We start from the raw sequence: 19100 nt of genomic DNA on the forward strand, positions 1-19100 counted from the left end.
TTACCCCCACACCAGCCGCACAGTAAAAAAGTGTTTCCTTATGTTCAGACAGAATTTCTGCTGCCTCTTGCCCTGTCACTGGACATCACAGAGAAGAGTCTGGCTCCGTCTTCTTCATTCCCTCCCATCAGATATATAAATATTGATGAGATTGCCCCTGAGCCTTCTCTTCTTCAGGCTAAACAGTCCTCAGTATTCCCTTGGGGTGACAGATGTTCCAGTCCCTTAATCATACACGTGGCCCTCGTGTTTCCAAAGACTCCCAGGTTCCTCTGCTCTTGCCCAAGTGGCTCCTAGGGTGGGAAGAGGTTCATATTGCTTCATGTTGCATCAGAAATGTCTTCTTCTGTCTTTCCATTAACAGAGAAGAAGACTGAGAATCCAGCTGCAAGTCCAGGTAAGAAGCCATCTCCTTTTTGGCTGTATGAATTTGGGAGAAGAGATGGGGAGGAAGGTCTGCTGGGGTGATTGCACAGCTCTGTGTAAAAGTCATATACCTCTGCGCTGGCTGTAGCAGAGTCTGAGTTGATAAATCAGCTGGAATATGATTGCCCAGCTCTTTACTCCTGGGTAACCTTTCAGAGCTCATACATCTCCTGGGCTCTTCACTGTGCTGGGGTGTCTCAGGGACTCTGAGCATGTAAGAGGTGCAGTGAAACCCGGTTTGCCCCTAGGGACACAAACATCACTCAGACTGAGGGAAGAGACACTTTTTTGCATAGTTCATTGGGGATCTAAGACACAATAACTGTGGAGCTATGTCCCCAGCTCCAAGAGCACTCTTTTGAAAGGAGACTTTGCTTCCGGAGCGATTAACCGATGGGCGCAGGGGCAGAGAGGCAGCACAATGTAACGAATGGGGCATTGTCAGGGGAGCTTGGAGGTGTAGCTGAACCACCTCTCCCATCAGCCAACAAGTCTCTTTGATTCCCTGTGCCTGGTTTCTCCTCTTATGCATTGCCTTGTGTACTTAGACTATGGATTTTGGGACCATGGCCTGTGCTTCATCCAGGATCCTTTTCCCATCCATGGCTTCTGAGTGCTGGCGCTGTATAATCATCAACTTCAGCTTCCTAGGACAGATGAGAGCAAACCTTCATACAAGCTTAAGGGAAAGGACCATGTCAGGGCACGGCCACCACCTTAAAGCAGTTTTAAGAAAGTTAAAAATAAAATATGCAGAATCCTTACGGGTTTTTTTTTCACGTCTGTCTGGCTGTGATTGTAGTCACTGGATTCAGAAGGAGATCCTTAGTGTGTGTAAGTGACATGAATGCACACTGATTCCCCTTCTGGCTCCATTGACCTCTGGGTAGGTGTGACAACTCACAGAAGCCAGAAGATCTAGGCTTTCAGTTTTGCTTGTAAATGCAATATACTAGCACATAAAGTGATATCCACCTAGAGAAACCTGTGACTGTAGAGAGCGCTGTGAACAAGCCCAACTTGACCCCCTCTTATTTCCAATCAGAGAGGACAAGTCAGGACTTTGAAGAAACGAAGTCTCCTGAGATAGTAGGCCCTAAAATTCAAGTCTTGGGGACAGCATGGTGGAAAGGCTTGCTCAGTCTAGTCCTCACCCTTGCAGAGGATAAAGGTTTTGGTACTTGAGGGTTGACGGCCAAATGCCTGTTCTGCATGGCATCAGGAAGCCTGCGGCCACTGTCCGTCACCTTCCTCCCTCAGTCTGGGGACTCTTCACACCAAGATGAGTCAGCTCTGGGTTGTTCTTCCACAAGCTTCAGGGATGGGAAGACAGAAGAGCTTTTTGGCAGGAGTGTCGTTTTCTGGCCTTGCCACATGGTGTCACCCACAGCCCATCCGCCATTCAGCACATGGCACCTCTGCTTTGATCTGGCAGTGGTGCATCTCCAAGGTCAGAGGGGCCTGCAAACTGCCATCAGGACTGGCTGGCTGGCTTTTATTTCCAGTCTTCTCTCTGAGGTCTCCCTGCCAACTACATTTCTCTCATCCTTGCTTTCTCTTCTGCTACATCTTCTCCCGTTACAGTTGTCTGCTACCAGTCAGACAGGGACGAGCTTCGTCGCCGCGTCATCCAGTGGCTGGAAGCTGAGATTATCCCAGACGGCTGGTTTTCCAAGGGCAGCAACTACAGTGAAGTCCTGGACAAGTATTTCAAGGCAAGTAGAGCAGCGCCTGCCTCAGAGGCCAGAGAACATTTCTTGCCCTGTCACTGCAAAGCAGCTGCCGTGCCCCACCCAAGAGGCTCCAGTGTGTGACGGGCCTGTCAGGCTGGGAGCCAGAGATGTGATGTGTTATGGGCTGCCTGCAGCAGCTGCTGACAGAGCCACTGACATGGCTACGTGACAGCCCAGACCTGGAGCATCCCTGGGGATCTGGCCTGCCCTGGGGAAAAGGAGGAGGGCAGGCCAAGTGTGCCTGTGGCAGGGTAGAGAAGAACTGATCTCAGGGGACAAAAGATAGCCAGAGGAGAAAAGGTGGGTGAAAGCGCTGGAAATGCAGGTAGAAGGAGCAGGAAGCCAGGGCAGGGGCCGCTGATCCTTTGTTCCAGACAGTCCCAAGGCCATGTTGAGATGGGGATAGGGGACACCTGGGGGCTTCAAGGTGAATATTTGCTTGCAAGGAGTATGGCCCAGTGTGGCTGAGAGCTGGCAGTTCCCTAGTGCTCTGCAGAGAGAGAGGAACCGCCCGTGAGTCTCGGGCCCTGCAATAATCCCCTTCCTCTTCCCTCCTCCTTGTCAGTCTGTCCCTCAGCCCATCCCCACCCCCTTTTGTAACCAGCAGATCACAGGCTTCTCCCATGGTCCTGCCACATGCACTGCTGCATCCCTCCCCCTCACGCCCAGTTCCTGATAAAGACTTCAAAGCATTCAGGATGGAGCTGGAGGAGCAGGTGGGGAAGGGGGGAGAGTGTTTAAATCATAAGCTGTTGACAGCGAGAGATTAATGGTGCCTGACAGGAGTCAGCGCTGCAAGCAAATTTGCCATGGCAATGGCACCCCCTGGTGAGACACAGGAGCTGGTCCCCACGCTCCAGAGAGCGTCTTCGCCTTTGTAGCCATTAATGCTGCTCCGTCTGTGGAAACCCACTTGTGGCCCACCGCCTCGGGCACCCCCACCGGCGCCTGCCAGCACCCGAAAGAAGCAGCATCCTGCGGCGGGGAGCTGCGCAGTCCCTCCCCCTGCAAACGTGCTGTCCCCAGCCGCCTTTGCGGAGAGTCTCCCCAGGCCATGGGCTTTGCTGAAATGCATGAGCTAGCCACAGGCTTGCCCCACTGCCGCCGCACAGCCAGGTCACCCCCGCCAGCCCCACGCCTGTCAGGGCGCTGGTGAAATCCCGTGGCTGCAGAGGCAGACAGCCTCACATTCTCTTTATTGTCCCCCTTTTTCTGGAGCACTGATCCCAGGCACAAGTGAGTGAAAGTTTTCATGACAAAGCCATACCTTTTCTCGGACCAAAGGAGGAATTTCCTTCTCTGTCAGGTAGTAGTACACCGAATCAACAGCCCTTAAAGCTTTGAAATACTTTTAAAGCAGAATTCAGAGCTTGGAATACAAGCAAAGCAAACTAAATGGGTTCAAACACACACAAATTTGTTTCACCAATGACGCTCCGCTGTCACTGGAGGAATTCTGCCATGCCCAGCCCCAGGGCTCCGCACGCTGCCCTGCGAATGGCCTGATTCCTGCCCTGCAGGTAATAAACACTGGAGATAAAGATGACATTAAGCTTTTCCCTTTTCTCCTTGATGGGGAGGTTTGTAGATGTGGCATTAAGCTGTTTCCCTCCTGGAAGCCTGACTTGTGTGGATCACTGGGATGTGGGTTGTACAGCAGGCAGGCCTTGACCTCGGAGGACGTTATTTCAAGAGGAGCAAGGCCAGTAGTGGGAAGCTGCTCTGTTTTGGAGGGTCTCTGGGGGAACACATAAATGCATACCATAGCATCGCAAGGCAAGAAAACTAGCTTAACTGACTCTCGGTCGTTAAGGGAACTGCAGCCACTTTCACAAGAAATAGCGGGACGAGAGGCTTCAGAGTGTAGTAGAAGTTGAAACATGTTAGCGGAGCAGTTATACACAGGCTACAGCGCGCAGAGTAATTCTCCTAGCCCTACAGGTTTCTCCTGAACCACATAGAGGTAACAACAGGCAGTGTCTCTTCCAGCATTCCTGGAAGCACTGCACGAGGAGACGCAGTAACCTGCCCCAAGTCACACAGCAAAAATTAGCCGGCAGCAGTCTTGTGCAGAATTCATTTTCCTCTCCCTGCAATGCAGCTGTCTCTGAGGGGGCCCAGCAGCTCCTGCCGAGTGCCCAGCACTGTGATATGACATCTCCAAACAGGAAGGCAAAATGCAATTACTTCTTTGGGAGTGGAGCCAGGATTTTGGGGCTAAAAATCCTGCTCTTCAGTGCCAGGCGTCCTGTCAGGACCTTAAGAAGTTGGTGGCAAGGCGTTGGGCTGTTGCATTAAATTGTTCCTTCTCTGGGATCAGCAGAAAATTGCTTCCTGTGATTTTTCCCTTTTGTCACTGTCACAGTCCGGGCACAGCTTTGGATTTACACGTATTGGAAAGCTGACACCTCCTTGAATGCAACTGGTCTGCTTTAAGGCAGGCGGTATATAAGAAGGCTAAGAGCTGGCTGGAACAAAGAGAAGAAATGGGGTTAGAGCCATAAATCAAGCAGCAGGAGGTGAATGAGAGGCAGCGTAGCTTATCGGTGAGAACAAGGCTAGGATCATGTCTCCCAGTTCTGATGCTAGTATGGATATGTTGCTGCTTTTCTCTGGACCTCTGTTCTTTGTGCAAAACAGGGATGATGCAACCTGTTTCACTAAACCTTCAAAAATGCTAAGTACATATGGAAGAGAGAGAAGAAAGGGGTACCCTGAACTGATAAATCAGACCCTCTCACATCTTCCCATCTTTCCCTACAGAGTTTTGACGATGGCGATTCTCGCTTGGACTCCACTGAATTTCTGAAGTTTGTGGAGCAGAATGAGACTGCTGTCAACATCACCACCTACGTGGACCAGGAGACCAACAAGCTGCTCAGGTGGGCAGTGGACAGGATGCCAGAAGGAGGGCCAGGGGGCCAGATGTGGTAGAAGGGGGCATGAAAATCCACTCATGGAAAATATCAGTTAGGGCTTGGACCAACAAAGATAACTGTGTATGAAGTGGCTTCTCACTTAATTAGGTGTGAATACCACCAAAAGGAGCAGTCCCACCCCTACCCTTCACTTTAGGCATGTATTCTAACCCTCTTTTGCCTTAAATCTAGTAGGTGTGCAGCCAGAAGGTGAGTTGGGTGACAGAAAATTTGTTGTCTTTTTTATTTCCTAATAAATTAACTTTCCAATGGACTTTACTCAGCTTTTGCCTCATAGCTAGATCCAGTGCAAGGAAGGTGGTGGGAAAACACAGCCCATGGGCAGCCTGCAGTTAGAGCTGGTGCAAGCATCACATGAAAATGTAGTTTGAGAGGTTCCCATTTTTCTGTGTATGTGTCACTGTGTGTGAGACTGAGAACAACAGGCTGCTTGTGGTTAGGCTGTGCTGGCCTCTGTACTCGTGTGACAGCGTGTAGATGTCAACAGGGTCCTATTCCTGCTGTTCTGAATATCTCCTCAGCTCCCAGCCCTTCGCCAGCCAAGGGAGTATTTTGTGTCTGTTTTTCTTTTGTCTATATGCAGTGAGGTTTCCTTAGGGAAGCCACTTCTGCCAGGCATCTCAGAGCCTTCCTGGTTATTACTGGTTTTACTCTCCTGTACTCTGAAGCCAGTAGAGCAGGGACCTGCCTGGTACAGCCCTGTGCAGAACATGCCTTTTTCCTTTCAGGGGACTCTGCGTAGATGCCCTCATCGAGCTGTCAGATGAAAATGCTGACTGGAAGCTCAGCTTCAATGAATTTCTCAAGTGCCTCAGCCCATCCTTCAACCCACCAGAGAAAAGTAGGAACTCCTCACTTATACTGGGGAACCGGAGGGGTCCTGGGAAGGGAGAAAAGAAAAGAGACCAGCTTTGGGCCAGACATTGGATGCTGTAACTCCACTCCCAGAGATAATGTTGATATATACGCCTACTTCCCATCCGACAGCACCCCTTGTCCCTGCATTGTCAAAAGTACTGCTTTTTCTGTCCCAGAGCTCCCACAGCGCTTGTGATGAAAAAGGTTTGGATTTTAGAAGTAAGGGTGTAGGTCAAATGGATATGGTATGCTTGGAAGGTCAAGACATGTATTTAACAGTGTGGAGATAAATCGTGTGAGGAATTCACATCTGGACAACTTACGAAAGTCAGACCAGACCAAAGTCCTGCTGTGCTCTGCCTTTCACACAGAGAGCCTCCCTGATGAACATCTCAACATTCACTATCCTTCCAAATCCTGCTTAGTGCTACAGTTCACGTGGAAGCAGCTTAGTGTTCTGCTTGACCAGGCTTGCCCAGCCATTCATCTAATTGTCTCCTCAGGGGGTGCTGTTCCAAAGGTGCCGGATTTACATCCTAGTGCGGTGGCACCGAGGAGCAGACAGAGGCTATGCTTTTTAGGGAATATTAAGTTGAATCCTCTGTTGCCTATTTCAGTAGGAAGCTAGGGATGCTGCACCTCCTCCAGAAAACATGATCAGCTGGTTTTCACTTAACACCATACAGGCCCTTGAGTTCTTTGGGGGCCTCGACTTAAACATGTAATAGAGCTGTGAGAAGAAATGTGAACTGAAATGAGAAACCTTTTTTTTTTTCCTTTCTTTCTCAGGACAACAGCAAATACACAAATCATTTCCCCAACTTCTCCCCACCTGGAACAGGAATTATTTCAGAGTAACCAAAAGTTTCACTTTGGGGGTTCTCTTCTATGTCTAACAGATTAGGAAATTCAAACAAATCCAATACTGAGATTTCATTTGGAATTGAGCAATTGAAATGTGTTCTTTTGAGGAGGCAAAATGAAGTGTTTGACTTTCCCAAATTATTTTTTGGCTGATTTCAGACACCAAATTCAGCATGAATGTTTTAGTCAATTCCCCTAACTTTTGGTGGTTAGGGGAAGGAAGGCCTCCTCCAAAACTCTGTACCTCTTCTCTCCCAAGGCATCTCCAAAGTATGTTGTCTTTAGCCTGCTCGCTATCTCACGACGACTGCCTTTGTTTTGTGCCTCTCTAGAGTGTGCCCTGGAAGATGAAACGTATGAGGATGGAGCAGAGACTCAGGTGGAGTGCAACCGCTGCGTCTGTGCCTGTGGGAACTGGGTGTGCACTGCAATGACATGCGAGGGTCCGTATGCTCTCCAGACAGTTGCTGTATTGGTTTTGTACAAAAAGGGGTTTTGCTTTCTATCTTTCCGAGGGCATCAGCTATCCAGATTTCTTCTCTCTCCAGTTCTTCCTTAGCTTCTCTATGGGTGGCTTCTGCATCACCCTCCCATGCTTCACGTTGGCCAAACCCAAGCTGGTTTTGTTTTAGAGGGCAGAAGTGTGTAACTGAGTTGTGGGCAATGCTGCTGGGGTTTGTAGTTCGGATTTGGTGTCATGAAAGGTCAGCACCAAACCTTCCAGACCAGAGCTACTCTGCATCCAGCTGGCTTGGGGCGTGCAGAGACCAAATAGGTCACTGTCTGCAACCATATGTGTAGGTGTGAGCAAGTCAGCTTTCCTGTATGTGTGTCAGTATCCTCACTCTATCTGTGTTTAAGCTGTCTGTAAAACAGGAGCTAGGGTCTTGTCTTGCCCCAGAGAGGAGATAGGAGACTTCATCTAGTAATGTCAAGAGAGCACTTCAGCTTCTTGCCATAAGAACTGTAGAAGTAAAAGAAAATAATGGTGATGGAGATGAAGGGAGGTGGTGTTCATAGTAAGGCAGGATTGTTAGTCTCTCTGTTCTTCCTCTGCAAGGTCCTTTTTAAACTTTCACAGCCATGTTACAATTGTGGGAAGTCGCGCTGGGGTTGTGAACGACGGCTTTCCGTCTTGCCTTCTCAGAGACGGTCCAGGGCCAGTGGAAAGCCAGCTTTCCCCTGCCTTGGGAAATGTACAGGTCCTTTTCAAGGAGCCACGTCCACCCTCTGCACTGCACTGCATTTTTCTGGCCTTCTTCCCTAGAAACCAGGCCTTTGCATGAGCTTAGTTTTCAGTGCTGTGCAGGAGCTGTCAGCAGTACATTAGTTCAGATCTATAGCCAGTAGCTTCTGCCAGGACAGATGAAGGAGAGAGGGGAACAGCAACAAGTACGTTTAGAGTTTCTTTCACATTTATCTGGCCTTCTGCAGCAGAGGCTTCGGGATCACCTCAGCCCAGATTTGGCTGTGGCAGCAGGAACTCACCTCAGAAGAGATAACTGTAATACTAATGGAGCTCAGAGGAGCTGTGGGTAGGTCGCAGAGATTAAGCAACCGAATGAGAGACTCTTTTTGCTGCCTCCCCAGAAACAACCTTCAAAGTTGCTGTGTGCAACGCCCGGTCTTGCTGCCTACTTTGTTCCCTGCATCCATGGCAGAAGCATGCAATGGGACAATTCCTTGAGTTTCTGCCCATGTCAAAGCAGCAGAGGGGTTAGAGGCTATTGTTAGAGGAATAATGAAACCAAAGAATCAGATCAGATACATCAGCAAGTTGCATCTCCACTGAGCGGAATTACCTCTTCGTTAAGCATCAGTTATTGTACTTGGATAGCACTTATCTTCCATTTATTCCCTACAAGATGCCAAGAAGTTTGAACTAATTATACATGCTTCTTTTAAATAATATGCAGCCTCTTCCTTGTGGTTTTATTATTTATCACGTGGGAAGGAGAGATGGGGACAGACTGGATACCCAGTCTGAAGTCCCAGGCAGCCACAAGGCCCGTTCTCTTTCTAAGAAGCCAGCCCATACCTTCCTCCATCAAAGCTTTCCTAAGCTTAAGGTATGCTGTGGCTGACCTGCCTCTTTTTGTTCTCTGTGGTTCAGCCTCTGAAATTTGTATCCTCCATTTGTGATAACGCTGAACTCCGTTTCTGTTTGCAGGGAAGAATGAGAAGGTGCCTGCTCAGAGACAGCGACCTGATCAAGACTTGACTGAGGAGGAGCTGGCTAGATACGTTCAGGAACTGCAGAAGCATCAGGTTAGCATGAGGCTGGGAAGATCTGCTTGCACTAAGTCTCTCCTTGCTAAGAGGGGTTCCCTCTGCTTCGGTCACTTGGAGACTTCTGGTAGAAGGGGGAGCACAGTAAAGGGGGATCCCTGTGGCCTATGGGGACAAATACTGGTGTGGGGCTTTGACGTATGAGCCAGTGTTAGCACTGCTTGTGGATGGGCCAAAGGCTTCAGGGCACTGCCAGCTCCTGTGTCAGTGCAGAGCTTCACTTTTGTGCTCTCTTTCTCTAGGAGACGGCCGAGAAGACTAAGAGAATGAGCACCAAGGAGATGTAAGGGGCCTCCACACCGGAGGAGCCCAGGAGGATGGGCCCAACCTGCCGCCTTGTCCTCCAGTGCTGATCTCAGTATGCACAAGTGTCTGCTACAGTTGCCCAGTCACAGATATTTACATTGTATAGCGATGGGTTATTTGTTTTGTAATACACAGAGAATGGGGCCAGGAAAGGGGAGCAGAGCCCACCTGTTCAGGGAGCTTCGTTGCTGGGGCCTTGGAAGGCTGGGAGGGACTTACAGCAGCCTCTGGGACCCTTTCCCAGAGCAGACAGCTGCTCCCTCCAAGAGCTAACAGGGATTTCTTGTTCCCCTGGATCTGGGGAAAGGACGGAGGTCAGTGCTGGATAGAAAAGGGGGTCTTCAATCGATATAATTGTCAGCACCGGCCTTGGCTGCAGAAATACAGGCCCGGGCAGTTTTGTGGCTTAGCACGTGTGCTGCAGGGCATCGCTAGCCAAGGACCTTGCCCTGCTTACCCTCCCCTTTGGTTCGAGCTCCTCAAAGCTGGTCAGCCTGGTGTGACACCTGGAAGTCGTGGTGCCATGCTGCTGGCATGAGTCCAGCACGTTCCTCCTTGCTTTCCACCGGACTGTCCCCAGCAGCTCCTCCAGTACATTGTGGGCTCCAACACAACATGGTTCCTTTTGACCTCATCTCACTCTTACTCTCCCTGCCCCTTCCTTAGAGGTGCTATCATATTTTTTTCTTATCACGTTCACTTGCTGACTCCCCCTTTTGTTTTGTTTTGGGTTTTTTTTATTACTTTATTTCCTATGGTAGTAATTCAGCTTTTGTATGTTTCGTAGCTCTAGATCTTTCAAGAAAACCCAGCCTGTGGGTTTTTGTTATTGACAGTGCTGTAATGCCCATACACAGTTTGTATCGCACTGCACTCAGCCACCGCAAACACCACAAGCAACTTGTGAGCCCTGCATTACAGGGTATTTCTCAACTGGGGATAGCAATGTCCTCACGGGAAGAAGAGACAGGGCTGAATGTAATTAGTTTCACCAGGCATGCATTCGCACTGCAGCTCACTCTAGCTCTTGCTCCCTTAGCTAGACCATGTGCTCGAAGTCCGTGCTCATGCCTCTCTGAATTGCCCAGAGGGAAGTGCCAAGTAGTCTAGAGGCAGAGGGACCAGGCAATCCCATTAGTAGGGTATCTTAAAAGGCTTAACTACATAGAAAACTGTTTACTTGGAGTCTGGGCTGTCAGCCATCATCTTGGGCTTTCCATCTCCCTCTGGGGTGAGGCAGCAGCATTATTACTTGATTCCAGGTCTGAGTTTGGAGTCAGGGCTGGAAGCCTCATTACTGACGCACTTCGCAGTGTCTTTGGTCAGACCATCTTTGACCACCCTCACATTCCTTCATGGGTCATTTTCGTCTGACCCGTTTCTCAGAGCATTGGTCCTAGTTAGAGATGAAATGCTGTTTTGCTGACAATCACCTCTGTAGCCTCAAGCCCAGCTGATTTTCTCCTGCAGTTGTCAAGTGTACTTCATACACTCACACACCTGAACATCCTCTTTCCACATTCCCTTCATGCCCCTGCTGTGCATCCCAAGCAGTTGCACATACCCTGAGTTGAGATGACTGCTTGTGACTTCCATCTTTCTGTTTGTGAGCAACTTCAGCAGTTGTTCCCAGGTGTCTTGCAGTCCCTGGTGTTTACTCAAGCGAAACTCCACTTGCATTTGCAAAAGCATGTTCTGCTTGAGTGAAGATCAGCAGGACTTTTGTCCCAACCTTCCCCTTTTTGCACAGTGCTTTCCTTGGAGAGGAGGAATGAGCTGGTAACTAGCAAGTGTAGGAAAAGAAGAAAGCTTGGTCCCTCCTGTGGTCTCACCCATGCGCCAGATTTGTTCAAGGCTGTCTGGTCTTTGAGCTGTTTTCCTGACATGAACCCAGAGGAATTCCATTGACTTTGGCACAGTGCCACATTTCCAGTGAGAATAATAATTTACCCTGCCATGCTCAGAGGTTTTGGCATAATAAATACAGAAGGGGGCTGGTTCTTTTCCCATGAGGGTCTGGATTTGAGAAGCTGTCACCTGTGAAGGTGAGGGGAATGAGTCCATAGGAGCTGAGGGTAATGGTGGCACTGGAGGAAGTGGTTCGTGGAATAGGAGCACCTGTTAGACATACCCTTGCTCCTCCCCAGCAGCATGTGCGAACAGCTTCATGTGCTGGATCTGGAGTCACAGGAACACTTAATAAATATTTTGCTTTATTCCGACCCTGCTCTGAAAGGTAGTTTGTGCCTCCCAGCTCACTTCCTTCCAGCTTGGATCATTAAAGTGCCTTAGAGAAACACAACAGCTTGCCTTAAAGGCTTTCCCTGGATGGGGGTAACATCTTATTCCCAGTCAGGAAAACCTCCAACTGGGAGTAGCAGAGTATGTGCAGGAAGGGGAGGCTCATCCACAGCTGAAGGGCTGCTGTGGGCTGCATTATGCGATACGTTCTCTAGTCCCCTTCCTGTCTCCTGTGGGTGTGCGGTCTGCGAGGATGGCTGCTGGGGACAGCTGGAGAGGTGGGTGCTGGTGGTTGAGGTTTACAGAGCTTGCGCTTGCACTGAAGGCAGAGGGGTGGGCTGCCATCTCGGGCGAGGCAAGCTGAGCTCTCTTCCAAGCCATACAACATATCCTAGGATAGCCTGGGGCAGCGGGGTAGGAGTGCACTGAACGTGCCTCCATGGAAGGGGCTGCCGCCTGTGGAGCCTTTTCCTCCTTGTGCCCTCTCGCTGTGGAGAGCGATGCCGGTTCTAAGGGCTACGGTACCCAAAGGGGACCGAAACATCTCGCCTCCCCACCCCGAGGGGAAGGGCAAGCGTTTGGTGAGCGATGCCCAGACCGTACCCCGCAGCAGGCTGGTCGGTCGCTAACTCCTGCAGGGTGACTTGGCTGCTGGGGAAGGGAGTGCTGAATTCCAGCCGTTGCCCTCTGGGACAATTGCTGTACAGACTGCAAGGGGCAGGGAAGGCTTTTTTTTTTCCCCCAAAAAAAGCCAAATTTAAGCAACAAACAAAAAAGTCCCACTCCTTCCTCTATATTCCCTCCTGTACGTGTGTGAAATTTATCAGTATTCTGTAGGTTTCCTTAGTGCACTTATTTTACTTGATTTTGTAATTTTTTTGAAGCAGGGGGGTTTGGATATTACTGCCAAATAAATGAAACAAAATTTTAAAAAGAACACGTGTTTTGTTTTATTTCTCACAAGCCACACTCCTCGTTTTCCTTTTCCAAAAAAAAAATCAGCTGTGTTTTTTTGCACATTTATACACAGATCTCAATGCGCTTGACAAATGTGAGACACGCCTGTCTCTGTTTTATAGCTGGGGAAACAGGTACAGCAGAGAGAAGCGGAAAGGTGCAATGATGTGGCGAGCCAGGGGCAGAGATGCAGGTGGCACCCACGACTCCTGCCTCCCAGCCACGCGCTTTTAATGATGAGAGTGCTCCACAACCCTTTCAGTATCCCCATTCGCTCCCCCAGCACACGCTCCACCTGTGCTGTTGGGAAAGAAAAACCTAGCAGCTCCAGACGAACGTGAGTTCTGGTCATGCTGCCGATAGGAAGGCAAACGGTTGTAGAACGGGAAGAATACAGAGGGACACAGTATGGGGCAGTGGCTCTGTCCCGTGTGGCATCGGGGGAGCCTCAGCTGGAGTACCTTCTGGTTTGGGCAGTGCCTTTCACTAAACGGGTGGATCAGGTGGAAAGAACCCAGAGGGAAGTAAAAATAGTAACTAAAGGCCTTGAAAATGTGACTTAGAAGGGCAGATGAGAAGCCTTGGGCACAGTTAAGAAGAAAAGCTCTATATGTTTGTCTTCAGGTGGAGACTGCTACCGAGATGAACATGCCCATCCCACTGTGGCGGATGGGACACTAGCTTCAGTTGCGGCAGTCAAGGCAGATCTAGATGAAACATCAGGAACACCAAGGTTAGCAAAGAACTAGAAGATGCTTCCTTGATATTTCACAGACTTCCTCCCTGTATGGATTTTAAGAACAGACTAGAGTAACAGCCATCAGGAATAGACCAAGTATAGCTGGTCCTACCCTAAGATGGGAGAACAGCCTGGTGACCTTCCTGAGGTCCCTCTTTCCGATACGACCTCATGAAGACAGGGCTGAATGGCTCACGTCACCTTTGCTGAACTGCATGATGAAACATTGCCTCTTACTGTTACTTTTCATACCAAATGGCCTCTTTAGTGTGTACCAGCTGCTGCGTGTGCGCTCTTAGCTGTGGCATTCCGTGCCCATTCACTGCTCAACTGCAAAGTGGGTCTGCTTTATTACTTTAATTCCTACTGCTAGAATTTCCCAGGATTTTAAGAAGGAATGCAAGGAAGTGTCAGCCACGAATTTAGCTAGATGGCACTATAAATACTTTGCCTTGTGCATCATGCATATTTACTGAAGCAAAATGATTTTGGGGTGGGAGAGAGGAAGAGCAAAAAGTCTGTTGCCCACTACTAGCAGAGGCCTGGCAAAAATTCAGACTTGTCTGTTTATGGAGTTAAGCACATCTGAGTATTAACGAGTTGCTGCACTATAGCTACATACACTTAATCACTTCACAATTCTCCAGCACTGTTAAGCTTCAAACGGAGAAACAGGCTGTTTAAGTGGTTGATCAAGACTCTGAATTGCATTTGTAAGGTATTTATTAACTTTAATTCTGAAGATGGGAGCAAACTGATCTATAATAAGACTCGGTTCCTGAAAAAAATTGAACCAATTCCCAGGACACAACTTTGGGAGAACACAGGCTTAAAGCACTGCAGGAGACAAGAGCAAAATCCAGAAGACCTTACTCTTGTGCTTACATAAACCCTCCTACAAACTATCCTGATCCAGCTGAAACAGCACAGCCGTTATAGAGAGGGCAAAATTATATTGGAAAGAAATAACTATACTGGTACAGTGTCTGCTCTTATGCAGCTATCTCTGGGTTCACATCAGGGGTTGCATCTGTGAATCCATAGAGACTTATAAAATAAATGAAACAAGTCCAACGGAAGGTGACCTGTTCTTTCCCACCCACTACGGCACACCATTTCTTGAAGGCTGGGCACAGCCTTGACAACTCAGGAACGGGAACTGTCACCTCAAAATATTTGTAGTGATAAAATCCAGAGTTCAAAGGAGCACCAAAGGAAGGACAAGTGGACCATGGGTTTTGTCCACTCTATTCTGGACACCTTTGAACTCAGCATCGTTACTGCTTCACGCATTGTTTTTAAACTCTTACAAGCCAACCGTGGTTTGTTTGCATATCTTCCACTCTAAGATGACAGTGACTTTTGCGTATATGAAGTGTTTCAAGCGGGTTGGAGATTGCCGCTCACTTATTTTTGGTTCCTCTATGCATCACAGGGAAGCAAGTTTGTTTCTTAAGCTCAGACTTTGTCAGGGCAAAAGTTCCCTTGGGCTGTTAATCTTCTCATTGCCATCACACATTGCTGCTGCTTCTTCTAATGGGCGATTACTAATTACACCGCTGTTAACCTGTGTCCAAAGGGCGATGAATTGAAATCACAAATCTCGAGTTGCCCGTTTGTGTATGGTACAACCAGGGTCATCTCCGTATCAGTCTGTAACCTGCATCAGGCCTCTTCGCCTGACAGACTTAGGTGTTGTGGATTAACTCCCGCCAATGCCCTAGCTCAGGATTAAAGCTGTCTTTTCACATCTGGGCGAGGAGATGCACCAAGGTACACCTCTCTTTTGGTGCCCCGCCAGCAGCCGGACTGCAAGGACCGCAGCAGACAAACCCTGGACAGAACACCGTCCGACTGCAAGGCCAAGGACGCCACGGGCCAGGACCCGCCGCCAGCAACCACAGCAGAGAGAGGCCTTGGGCACAGGTGGAAGAGAGCGCGCCTTTCCCTCGGGGTCTGGGGGTGAGTGGCAAGGACAGGAGGAAGGTTATTTTTAAATTTTTCAGTCAAAAGGACTCGGAGCTTCAGCGCTGCCCAAGTTCAGCGAGCCTGGTGTTCAACCCTTTGAAGGGAGCAGGTACCATTTCCAGGTCCCCCGCGGGCACCCAGCGGTTCTCCAGCAGCCCGCCTGGCCAGGCCCGCCGGCAGCGGGCGGTAACGGTGACCCAGGGGGTGAGTAACGGTCCCGCGGGGGCAGTAACGGTAACCTCCTACGCCGGGGGTGGGGGGGCCAGCCCCCTCGCCACAGCCGCCGTCCCCCACCGCCCCGCCTCCGCACCTCCCTCGTATGCTCATTGCGGGGCCGCGGCGGGGCTCGCTCGCTCCCCGCCGCCAGCCCGCGGGCGCCCCGCAACCTGCATAAGAGCGCTCGCCCCTCGCCGGCCGCGGGGGCCGCTCTCGCCTCGGCGGGCGGCGCACCCGGGATCGAGCATGGGGCCGCGGGGGGCCGGCGGGGCTATTCAGATTCCGGGGCGGGACGGGGCGGGGCGAGGCGTGGGAGCCCCCGGGGTGACGCAAGGGCGGCGGCGTCGCGCGGGGACGTCGGTCGGTGCGAGCGGGATGGCGGCGGCGGGCGGCGCGGCCCCAGAGCCGGAGCCGGAGCCGGAGCCGCCGCGGCGCGGCCCGGCGGCGGAGGGCGAGGGCGAGGACGAGGTGGCAGCGGAGGCAGAGCAGGAGCTGGCGGCGGAGCTGGCGGCGCGGCGCAGCGCGGAGGCGCGGCGGCTGGTGCTGTCGCCGCGGCGGCTGTCGGGCCCGCTGCCCGCCGGGCTGTCGCAGTGGTTCCCGGCGCTGGAGGTGCTGGACGTGAGCGGGACGGGGCTGGCGGAGCTGGGCGCGGAGCTGCTGGCCCTGCCGCGCCTCCACACGCTCCTGGCCAAGAACAACCGGCTGGGCGGGCCCGGCTCGCTGCCCAAGGGGCTGGGGCAGGCCCCGCTCGGCCGCTCCCTCCGCGTCCTCAACCTCAGCGGGAACCGCTTCGCCGAGGTGCCGCCCGCCCTGCTGGGGCTCCGCGGCCTACAGAGCCTCAGCCTCGGCGGCAACCGCCTCCACGGCATCCCGCCCGAGATCCAGGAGCTCCGCAGGTGAGGGCAGGGCGCCGGGCGGGACGGGCCCCCCGCGCCTCCGGGGCCGGGCCTTTGCCCGGGGGGACAAGAAAAGCCCCGGCGGCTGCCAGGCAAACCCAACCGGCTTCTCTCGCCACGAAGCGGGGCGCCGCCGGCGTGTCGCTCCCGCTCGGGGAGTAAGTTTTGTCCAGCCTCAGATGTCTCCAAGCACTAACTGCTGCTAACGTGTAACTCTTCCCCTTCGTCAGGTTGAGTTACCAAAACTCAAAGCCGCTCTTCAGGCGGACGATGGGCCTTCTGCGCTCGCAAAATGGGCGACTCTTTCAGGATTTCCTAGTCCTCGGGCTGCCTTGGTGCCGGGGAGGCTCTCCTAATGACAGAGCGGTTGGTCTGAGCGTTGAGATGCAGAAGGCGCTCTGTGGCTTTGCTTTCATACAGATCTCTAGGTGAGAGCAAAATCAAACCCCTGGTCTCATGCAGCTGACGACTGCACGATGGACTGCACAGGAGAATAAAGATCTGGTTGTGGCTCATGCAAACAATAGGGCCTTTCTGCTGATACAGCTCCAGTCTCTTCAGGGTGCTTGCTGGCATGGTTGGGTTTTTGTTGTATTTCTCTCCACCCATCCAGCTCATGTAGATCTGACAGATCAGCTGATGGATCTTCGGAAGCATAGGGCCCTAGGCTGTGCTCAGGTGCAGTGGCACGTCTGGCTCTGGGGCTGGATCAAACCACTGCAGGCCAATGACGTAAGAAACCTGTGGCTGAATCACGGCAGTTGGGAACATTGGTGGGGTGGGAACAGATCTGAGGTAGGACTGGGTATTAACTGCCCACGTTGACCTGGGATAGGTACTTCTGAAGCCTGCTATCCTCCTGGGTGAGCCAGGGACCGTGTTCTGACTCGTGTGTTACATGTGGGCACCTCGGTGTGTTCTGCTGGTTTCTCAAGCCTCAGGCCCTGTGTGGCTCTGTGCTAAGACTTTGGGTCTGAACTTTCTTCACCCCAGCTCTTTGCCAAGGGACTTGCCAGAGGCAGCCTCTCTTATCCAAATTCCAGCAACCTTCACCCTAAGCAGCTGGATTCGCCCCGATGGCTCAGCAGAGCTGCATCCAGCAGAAGTATAGGATGTTGTATGTGGGGTGCTGTCTTCCACGGTCCTAGGTTGGAGGTACCAGAACTGCTTGAGTGCTGGCGGGAAATGGTTTTGTCCACTGCAATATAATACAATTGGGTATGTGGCTTTTGCCCAGATGGCACAGCGTCCACCTGTTTGAGGATCTGGAGCAATGCTGGGTTAAGCTAAGTTTGAGAGATGCTATGAGGCATTTTGAGTGCTGGAGCATGACCATGCTCTTCTCAGCAGAGTTGGGCTGCGTCCTAAGTTGGGGCTGTCGTGAGGAGGAGGAACCTCAGCCTTCTCTCTGTTCGGAAGTAGTTGCTTCAGGGATAATGCGGGAAATGAGGACAGTGGCACCAACTTCATGGGAGTGAAGGCCAATGGAGGAGGGCAGTTGTGCATGGGAGATGATCCACGTTGCCTCCATAACATGCCTGGTAGCATCCAGGATGTGTTTGGGATCCGATTGTTGTGCCCACCTGTGAGACAGAGACTCACTGCTGCTGCTTGCGTGGTTTCATCTGTGGTTGTGGTTTCTCTCTCTCTCTCCTTTTTCTTTTTTCTTTTTTTTTTTTCCCCAAGAAGACAAACTTCAGTCCTGCTTTTCGTTATGCTGCTGACCCCGGGAAGGTACCAGGCTGCATAGCACTGCACGTGGTGCCCCAGTGGGCTGTGTGCTGTGCTCCCTGCTGCACCGCTATCCAACTACTGCTGCATGGTTACTCTGCCTTGTTCCTCTGGCCTGCACTGAAGCAGGGCTCCTGTTTGTCCTGTCCTGCAGCTTTTCTTGGGCTGGTCATGCTCAAACCCTAGAATGACAATTCTGAGAGGGCAAATGCGGACAAGGCTATTGAACTGTCTGTTTATCGTTACAAAGTGATGTGTCAGGTAGAAAAACTAGGCTAGACCCAGCTTGTGTCTGCTGCCCGCATAATCACTGCTAACTCATTCAACTTCCGCTAATGTATCACCATAATATAATTGAACTTTAGCTCAAGATAGCGAATCTGTGCTCTACCAGGATTGTCAGCTTTACCACTATGGCATCAGTGACTCTCCTGTATCTGGGACTGCTTAAGTAACAAAAGGGAGCAGCACACTTGCTTGCCAGAGCTGGGAGAAAACAATACTTTATAATCTAATATTTCTCCAGAAGGAATCCTGAATCTGTTTGTTGGGAGCCAGATAACCAGTGACCTGACACCCTTGCCAAAAAGATAGTAAATATGTACTGGAGAGACACTGCTGCCAGACCCTCCTCCCGCCTGCCAGCAAGAGAGGTCCACAGCGTGAGTGTGCATAGTGTTGAAGTGGGTAAAACAAGCCTGAGCAAGGACAGAGCAGAGCCAGCTGTTGTGGCAGGGCAACACGGAGGCATCTATTCGTTTCTGAACTCTGGGACAGGAGGTGAGACCTGGTGTAGGTGTTGGGGCTTCTGTTAACCTCACAGCTGAAGCTGCAAGTGTCCATCTCGCTGTTGCTGGCAAGCCAAAACTTCAAGCCTTTTTCTGTATGCAACTTCCCATAAAAGAAATTTTTCTCATGTCTCGTGGTCTCTGAGACC

The 19100-nt window shown here is 51.2% G+C and overlaps 2 protein-coding genes across 6 annotated transcripts in view; both read left to right on the forward strand.

Moving 5' to 3' along the window:
* The window catches only part of FSTL1 (follistatin like 1), a 55939-nt gene extending 43346 nt beyond the window's left edge, over positions 1-12593 (forward strand). Inside the window, exons 5-11 of the mRNA XM_075166421.1 lie at positions 365-397; positions 2011-2141; positions 4923-5041; positions 5827-5939; positions 7153-7263; positions 8991-9088; positions 9352-12593. Coding sequence (XP_075022522.1) covers positions 365-397; positions 2011-2141; positions 4923-5041; positions 5827-5939; positions 7153-7263; positions 8991-9088; positions 9352-9396 — 650 coding nt within the window. The 3' untranslated portion in view covers positions 9397-12593. The remainder of the gene's footprint in view (positions 1-364; positions 398-2010; positions 2142-4922; positions 5042-5826; positions 5940-7152; positions 7264-8990; positions 9089-9351) is intronic.
* A 3286-nt stretch (positions 12594-15879) lies between these two features.
* Positions 15880-19100, forward strand: part of LOC142089675 (leucine-rich repeat-containing protein 58-like) — a 57567-nt gene continuing 54346 nt past the window's right edge. For all 5 annotated transcript variants that reach the window (XR_012676267.1, XR_012676262.1, XR_012676261.1 and 2 more), the window contains exon 1: positions 15880-16432. Coding sequence is in view for 2 of the 5 variants with exons in the window: in XM_075166452.1 (XP_075022553.1) it covers positions 15912-16432 (521 nt within the window). In the remaining 3 variants the exon portion in view is untranslated. The remainder of the gene's footprint in view (positions 16433-19100) is intronic.

The sequence above is a fragment of the Calonectris borealis genome, chromosome 1 (assembly GCF_964195595.1).
Source record: "Calonectris borealis chromosome 1, bCalBor7.hap1.2, whole genome shotgun sequence".
NCBI classification, from domain to species: domain Eukaryota; kingdom Metazoa; phylum Chordata; class Aves; order Procellariiformes; family Procellariidae; genus Calonectris; species Calonectris borealis.